Source organism: Xenopus laevis, chromosome 7L (genome assembly GCF_017654675.1).
Source record: "Xenopus laevis strain J_2021 chromosome 7L, Xenopus_laevis_v10.1, whole genome shotgun sequence".
In the NCBI taxonomy this organism is placed as follows: domain Eukaryota; kingdom Metazoa; phylum Chordata; class Amphibia; order Anura; family Pipidae; genus Xenopus; species Xenopus laevis.
Window position 1 is genome coordinate 117582144 of NC_054383.1, and position 9007 is coordinate 117591150.

Genomic DNA, 9007 nt, shown 5'->3' on the forward strand with positions numbered 1-9007 from the left:
CAATGTTAACCCCCCCTGGCCACCAATGTTAACGCTCCCTGGCCACCAATGCCCCCTGGCCACCAATGTTAACCCCCCTGGCCACCAATGTTAACACCCCCTGGCCACCAATGTTAACACCCCCCTGGCCACCAATGTTAACCCCCCCCTGGCCACCAATGTTAACCCCCCTGGCCACCAATGTTAACACCCCCTGGCCACCAATATTAAGCCCCCTGGCCACCAATGTTAACCCCCCTGGCCACCAATGTTAACCCCCCCGGCCACCAATGTTAAAACCCCCTGGCCACCAATGTTAACACCCCCCTGGCCACCAATGTTAACCCCCCTGGGCACTAGCATTAACCCCCTGGCCACCAGTGCTACAAAGGGGGCCCTGCCTACTAATGTTACCCATTCTGAAATGTTGGGAGGTATGTGACGACATATGTTCTAGCGCCCGTTAATTTAACGGGCTTAATGTCTAGTAAAATATTAAAAGGGTTGTTCACCTTCCAACATTTTTTTCATTTCAGTTGGTTTCCGACAGTTCACCAGAAATAAAGACTTTTTTTCACTTAGTTTTTATTTGTAATCATTTTACTAATATTGCAAATATTGTAAAATTCAGTTTTTCACCTTAGTTCTTTCTAAAGCGCTCTGGGAAGGGGGTCATCGACTCTGTAAACTGTTCTAAATCGATACATTTAGTTGCTACATTTCTTTTCTTTGGTCCTGCTCAGCAGAATCCCTGAGTTTCGCTAAAGCGGTGGTTCACCTTTAAATTTTAGTATGTTGTAGAATGGCCAATTCTAAGCAACTTTTCAATTGGTCTTCATCATTTCTTTTTATTTATAGTTTTTTTAATTATTTAACTTCTTCTGATTCTTTCCAGCTTTCAAATGGAGGTCACTGACCCCCATCTAAAAAAACAAATGCTCTGTAAGATACAAATTTGTTGTAATTGCTACTTTTTATGACCTATTTTTCTATCCATCTTTCTATTCATATTCCAGTCTCTTATTTATGTCAATGCATGGTTAATACCTAGCTAGAATATCTATTTTTCCAATTTTCTTGAGTGAGTGATTCACATGTTCTTATTACGCATCGCAAGAGATTTCTGCTGGGTAAGGCAAATAGCATCAGGTTTTCGGATAAACGCGCCCTATGGTGGACATGTGCGATACGAAACAATGCAGTATGTTACTGGACCTCTAGATGGCACATTAATCATACGCAATGCTTAGAAATTACATCAGTTTCATTCTAAATGATCTGTGGGAAATCATTATGGTTAATTGCCTATAAATGCGCCGTCACATTCAATAATTTGTAGCTGTGATTGTTGCAACGTTGCAGTGTCTGCCAAGTGCTTGCTAAAGTGTTGGAATTGAATTCACTGTATTAATGGTTTCATGTCATGTAACAGCTATAACAATCTGGCGCTTCCATGTACACTATATACAGTTATATCAATATGTTTTTATATTGTGGGTATATCTGCACCAGCTATCCTGTGTCACATTTTTTGTGGTTTTCAGTGATTATGTTTGCTTTGCTCAGTTTTTTTTACATTCTCCATCCTTTATCTTGTCGTTCAAGCAAATGCCTGGTTGCTAGGATCCAAATGTAGAAACCACAAAGCTGCTCAGAATACCATTGTATACATCATAATAAAATTAACCACTTTACAGTTTGGTCCTTGGATTTGCTTTCTGTTTTTTTGCCAAATGCATTTCTATGGAATTGCAGAAAGGCCTAACACTGAACAGAATACAGATTATAATTGTGATAGTCTCGTTGCTGTTGTAGTTGGTTCTTCTTGGTTCGGCAGTTCTCAATAACAAGGAAAATGGTGATTAAAAGGAGAAGTCCTGCCAGTCCCAGTTGTACTGAATTTGTTATAGTATAATCTGCATTTGGTCTGGAAACCTCATCACCTGCACCTAGAGAGGAAAACCTTCCATCATTAAAATTAAACTATTGAGAAAAATGAAAATTTATTATAAGCTTCATCATACGGAAATAACAAACTCTAAATACAATCAATTAAAAATTCAGTACTGTTTCTGAAATAATTTCTGATAAGTTTATCTTCACTATTCCTCTCTCAGCATCTGTTTCTCTTCATTCTGTCTTCATGCAGCAGTTGGCTGTCATATATTCATTGACAGTTAGAATATCTATCTTATATATATATAGGGGGGCTCCTTTTGCCTAGAAGATGTATTAGAGCTCACCCTATTAAAATCACCAAACATCATGTCTCTCTACATGCAAAATTTGTGCAAAAGCTAGTTATTTTGTTATTAGAATGAGTTATTTGAATGAGCTCTGTTATCATTTACTGTTTCATCACCATTTTCACATGTTAAATGGGGTGTAGGGAATAAGACAGTTAGGTCATATATATATATATAGATATAGATAGATATATATATATATATATATATATATATATATATAGCGCTATAGTAAACTGACTTGTGCTAGGGCAGTTTTACCTACTTTCCTTTGTGGGCTGAGACCACAGATGAGCTCTCTTTCTCAGGGGTAAGCCCTCGCAATGCGGTGGAGGCAAGGGTGTAGTGTAACTGTAACTGGGTGCGATAGCACAATGATGGGCGCCAGTAGTTCTTTAACGGTTGAACAAATAACTGTATTTATTGAACATTAGCACATAGATCATTCAGCACATTGATCCACAATGGAGTATAGAACATACACAGAAGCATAAAGGAAGCATATACTCATAGCACGTATAGGCCGAATCCCCACAGGCTAGGGAATATACAGTAGAGAGTAAGTTGACAGCATGTGATGGGTATTGCCCAGTTTTCAGGATATCTTCCAGTGGCAGACTAGGGGAACTCCTGACATCCCTATCTCAACACTTGGTTCCTTACTCCGGGTCAGTAATACCCTGGGATCTTAATCCCTCTAATCTCCTTGGCGGAGCCTTGAGCTGCTCAACTAAATAACCTCTCTATCACTCCTAGAGCGATCTATAAAACGAGTATAGCTGTCTAATTACTAGGGCCAAGGCGCCTAGGGTCGACACTACCCATTCCCTTCCAGCCTGCTTGGTTGGGCTAAAGCAATGGACCAAGAGCACATGGTTCCTAAACCTTTTATACTCTGGCACAGTGCCACTAGTGTACACTGTGTGAACTGCAGGGGTTACATAAGCACAAGGTCCCCATAAGGACCCACTGAGGTGTCCATATTACTAGGGATGTGCCTGTCTGTAATGTGTAAAGGTGTCTAAGAGCCTGCATGTAGAGAGACAGATGCTGAGAGGGGGAAGTGAAGATTAACTTGATTATTTCAGAATCGTTACAGCATTTTTATCTGATTATATTTAGAAAGTTTCTCATTTCCACAAGAGGAAACTTATATTACAGTTTTCAATTTTACATTAATTCGCCTTTATTTGTGACTTAATCAGTTGTTGGGGTTCTGCATTGTTATAAAGTGCCAAGTTCATGAGAATCTTTGGCAACCGATATATATCAGTCTGACTCCACCTTGGTGATCCCATATAGATAGAAGGACCCTCCGTTGCATTTTTTTAGCTGGGGACTATTCTTACCCAACTACGCATTCAAATTCTTATTGGCTTGTTGGAAAGAAGCAATCGGTTTTAAAACTTTATTCTTTGGATGTCTTTTTTTCTCATAAATCGCAGGGCAGCCATCACAAATCATGGAGCCCATACAACAAAATGACCCAGATGTTAATAGACATCCACTACATGCCTTTAATTAGAAAGTAGTTGAATAAAAAACACATAAAGGAACATTAGCTTACCTTCTATGGTGATTTCTACTTCATTGCTAACCTTGATGTCTGATTGGCTGGATTTTCTCAGGCAGAAGTACATTCCTGTATCCTTTGGCTGTACAGGGTACATATTGAATTGGGCTATTTCTCCTGCAGGTTCCTGCTCTGATACAACATCATCATCTTTATATAAAACAAAGGTATCTCCTTGCTTTGCTGTTTGGCACTGGATGGTGAGGTTGCCTCCTGCAGAGACGTTGGTACTGGGCAAAGCCGATATCTGCACAATGTCATCTTCTCCTTGTGGGTGAGAACAAAACAATTGTCACAGTGTGTCCTACAATAATAACAACAATGTAGTAGTAGTGTCAGAGAGACAGAGAATTTTAATGTTGGGATTGATTTTGATGGGGGGGCAATATGATCACTTTGTATAAATATTACATACATTGGATGTTTTCTGGGGTGGATCAGGGCTACTGCTACCCCAATGGTCAAATATCCCCCCCCTGCACTTACCTGTCTTCTGCTCAGAACAGGTTGAAGAGGGGTTTCATTACTATTGCACAGAACACCACTGTCCTACTGGTACACAAACAATAATGCTGATAACAGGACCCTACCCTGCAGTTCTGAATTTCCCCCCCACCTTGGTCAAACACAATACAGCTTCTTATGGCTTCTCTTTCTCTGCCTAGATCAGGGGTCCACAACCTTTTTCATATGTAAAAAAGCGTTTGAGAGCAACACCTGCATGAAAAAAGTTCCCAGGGGGTGACAAATAAGGGTTGTGATTGGCTGTTTAGAAGCTCCATGTGGACTGGCAGCCTACAGGAGACTCTGTTGGGTAGTGCACCTGGTATTTATGCAACCAAAACTTGCCTCCAAGTCTGGAATTAAAAAAATAAGCACCTGCTTTGAGGCCAACATCCAAGAGGTTGGGGAGCAACATGTTCCTCACAAGCCACTGGTTGGGGATCACTGTTCTAGATAATTTAACAGCTAGGTAACAATTAAGCTGTTCCTGTTAACTTAAAAAGCCAATATTTTGGGTTTTAAGATAGAAATCGTGATTTTCTAGTGCAGAGAACGCAATGCCCTCCCCCCCCAAAAAAGGTAAGCATAGGGTGGTGAGAGGGTTGAGATGTGGGGTCCAGAATCCCCACTGGTTGGATGTGTCTTTTGACAGGCTTTGAAGTATTGCATGCTTCAAAACCATCATAAGCCGTTATCTTACCTTCTATAATAACTTCTATTCGACTGCTAATCTGGACTTTTGATTGGCTGGATTTTCTCAGGCAGTAGTACATTCCTTTATCCTTTGGTTGTACAGGGTATATGTGGAATTGGGCTATTTCTCCTGCAGGTTCCTGCTCTGTTACAACATCAACATCTTTATATAAAACAAAGGTATCTCCTTGCTTTGCTGTTTGGCACTGGATGGTGAGGTTGCCTCCCGCAGAGACGCTGGTACTGGGCAAAGCCAATATCTGCACAATGTCATCTTCTCCTTGTGGGTGAGAACAAATTGAAATGTCACAATCGTCCTATAATAATAATAACAACAATTTACAATTCGACAGGCAGAATTTTAGTGGCTAAACTGAGTTTGATTACATTTGATGGGGAGGAGGGGGCAATATGTTCACTTTGTATAAATATTAGATAATGTAAATTCTCTTACATAAGATTTTTCCAGAAGTGGATAGGACCAACAATTCAGTTCTCCTTGTGCAAAGATCACAATTGTGCTCACATCTTACGAGTTGACAGTTACACCCACTCCCATCCCAAAACAGGAGGCAGTGTGCAAAATTGCAATTGCTCTAATATAGTGATATATCTTTTTTTAAAGGGGAACTCCACACAAACATAACTTGAGCTTTTTGAAAAGTAAGCATAATTTAAAGCAACGTTGCAACATATATCAATTTAAAAAATATGCAGACTTTTTATGATTTTTAATGATTTGGAACAGTTCCCTAAGCCTAGCCCACTACTCTTCTGCTGATCTGTCTGACTACTTTGCTGAGCTGGCTGACTACTGTTACTTTGTATCAACAGCCATCTGTCCTTAGTCTGCATCCTCCAAACCCCACAATTCCCTGCACACGTGATTTCAATAAGGAACAGAACATCAGAGTGCAATGCATCGTGGGTTATGTAGTTCCTGCATGCTGTCTGTAAGCTGTGGAGAAGTTGTTACAATTTGTAACATCAGTGTTTAGTCCCTCCTTACCTGCCAGGATTCCAAATGATGCAGAAAGAGAAGAACTGTTAAACAGCTGGATTTCAGCATAGAAAATGGCATTTATTCATACTTTTTGAAGAAACAGGTAACTGTGATGGGTATATTAGGGATTTCTATGTTATGTGGGCCTCTTTATCAAATTCTGGTTTGGAAGCCGGAGTTCCCCTTTAATAACTGCAATGATAACTGAAGCCGAATCTTACCTTTCACTATGATTGTTATATGATTGGTAAACCTGCGGTCTACTTTCCTCATGCAGAAGTAATTTCCTGCATCTTTTCTTTGTGCATTACAAATGTAAAATTCTGCTGTTTCCCCCGCAGGTGTCCCCTCTCTCAGTGGCGCTCCATTTTTATATAGAATGAACTTGTCCTCTTGCTCGGCTCCTTGGCACCGGATGGTCACATTGTTCCCGATAAGAAGGAGGGGGCTTGGAATAACCGATATCAGAGGAGGGTCAGCTCGGTTTGCTGGATGAGGGTGGATGTTATTGTGGAACTCACAAAATCATATACCTGTATATTTATAACAATAAATCCTATTTTCTTCTGAACATTGCAAATCCCTCCAGTAATCAAATCTGAAATGTGTAAATACTGAACTGCTATAATCAAATGATATCACTTATTATTACATTAGCAGTTGGTCAACGCAATATGTTCCCCAATTGCCTCTTCGGATCCAATAATGGTTCCATTCTAGATCCACAAGTACAGTACTAAGTGTTCTTGTGTACATTCAAGGTGTGTTGAATTTAAACACTTTGTTCCCAATACAGAATATATGCTGTACAGTTTTGGACCGGGCAGCTGGGATATCAGGATATTCGCTGGTGGGTCCTGGTTTGGATGGACCCTTGTCCCCTTTGTGGAGCATTAACTCTTTATTACCTTTTCTAGGTTATTCTCAACGGTATTCTTAATTTTCATTCCCCAAAATTAAAAGGTTAGGAAATGCTATTACCTCTGTGGATTTCACACTCATAGGTGGGGGCATTTACTACATGAAAGACAGAATACAAAGCTCTCGATTTTATATTATATGTTATCCGAGTGGGTATATGTCCCCTTTCATGCAGGGTATAAAAAAGGAAATGATCTGAGAAGAGGGAAACTACTATAAATAATATTAATAATGAGGAAGTTGTTGATTCTGTTTTCAGGGTTGACATATATTTCTTGCAAAGTGTGAATCTAAAAAATATAACAACTGAGCCTTATTTAATGCCTTTTCTTGTGACAATGTTGCAACTTCTTGTTTTCTGCTTGTTCTCTCAAATCCCCCAGATAAAATCATAGGGTAGAGCAACTTACCGCCAACAGCCAAGATCTGCAATGTATCTAGAAAAGTAAGAAAGGCTTTTATGTCTTCATATTTGTGAAAAAACATGGACTTTATTTATTCAGCCCAGGGATCCTAATATTTATCTGAATATATATTTATGGACAGCTTAATAAATTAGACAGATGGAGTTGTAGCACCATGACCCAAAGCTCCTTTACAGGGCTGGGACAACCCAAGTATTATGTAATTACGGGATTCCTTGCAAATGAATTTGCTTTTGTCAGCACACAACAAATGATGGGATATATAGTGAATAAAGTACCCCCTCTTGTAAAATATAAGGATATTATAAGTTACAGAGGAGTTTCATGACCATATAAAAATACGAGGCCGAAGGCCGAGTGTTTTTATACAGGTCATGGAACTCCGAGGTAACTTCTAATATCCTCATATTTTGCAACTGGGGGTACTTTATTTATTATAATACACATGACGCATGGACACTGCCTTCACGGGGCGCGTCAGCTTATGCATGCTTTGTACAAACTTTGTAACTAAAAGCGTCTTTTTTAAGAAAGTTACAGTTCAGTTGTGCTAGAACATTTTTATCTATATAGATAGATACACAGGTATGGGCCCTATTATCCCGAATGCTTGGGACTTGGGGCTTTCTGTAATTTGGATCTTGATACCTTAAATCTACTAGAAAATCATGTAAATATATATATATATATACAGGGCAGATCATATTCTTTTTCATTGGATGGTGTTACCAAATACAAATATATGCTATATACAGTACTTTGCAATAGTAAACCCCTAAATAGAGATTTGTTTCCTTTTGCACGATTCTTACCTGTATCTGCAGAATCTATTTCATCAGATAACAAATAGTGATAGATAAGTTATGTGTATGTAGAAAGGGGCCAGTAGGAGCAAGCAGAATACAATGCCTTTATACAACATACTTTATGCTCATTGTCCCCCCTTACTTTATAATTGTCACACAGGGCTGGGAAAGAATACATTTAGTTTCCCCTTGGCTCACAAGGCCTAAACCCTTGGCTCAATATAATAAAAAAAAATTCAACATTTATTTAAAATAGGGTTATACTCACAGGCTGTATAGAGTAAGATCACAGAGAAGAGCATTTTCTTGTGGTGTAGGGTCAGCAGCTATATCATCTGTCTTACGAACTGAGAAGTGAAATGGGAGGAACTTTACCCTTTAAAAATAAGGAACCTTTAACAAACAACTTTTTAAAGGAACAGTAACACCAAAATATGAAAGTAATGAAAATATAATTCAGTGTTGCCCTGCACTGGTAAAACGTGTGTGTTTTCTTTAGAAACACTACCATAGTTTATATAAATAAGCTGTTGTGTAGCCATGGGGGCAGTCATTCAAAAAAGAAAAGGCTCAGGTTACACAACTGATAAAAGATAAGTGCTGTAGTAAACAATGGGATTCTTCAGAGCTTATCTGTTATCTACTGTGTAACATGTGCTTGAATGGCTGCCCCCATGGCTACACAGCATCTTATTTATATAAACTATAGTAGTGTTTCTGAAGCAAACACACCAGTTTTACCAGTGCAGGGAAACAGTACATTATATCATCATTCCTTTAAAAAAAAAAATGTTGGTGTTATTGTTCCTTTAATATTTAAATGGTACCTTTAGGAAAGTCTTGGTTCCTTATACCCT

The 9007-nt window shown here is 39.0% G+C and overlaps 1 protein-coding gene across 1 annotated transcript; it reads right to left on the minus strand.

Moving 5' to 3' along the window:
* Positions 1–554: 554 nt before the first annotated feature.
* Positions 555–8476, minus strand: LOC733245 (KL). Its single transcript, NM_001095616.1, is given in 6 exon segments — positions 555–1928; positions 3793–4065; positions 5003–5275; positions 6220–6486; positions 7330–7356; positions 8419–8476. Coding segments are annotated over 6 exon segments (1062 nt in total). The 5' UTR covers positions 8453–8476; the 3' UTR covers positions 555–1740.
* Positions 8477–9007: the final 531 nt, after the last annotated feature.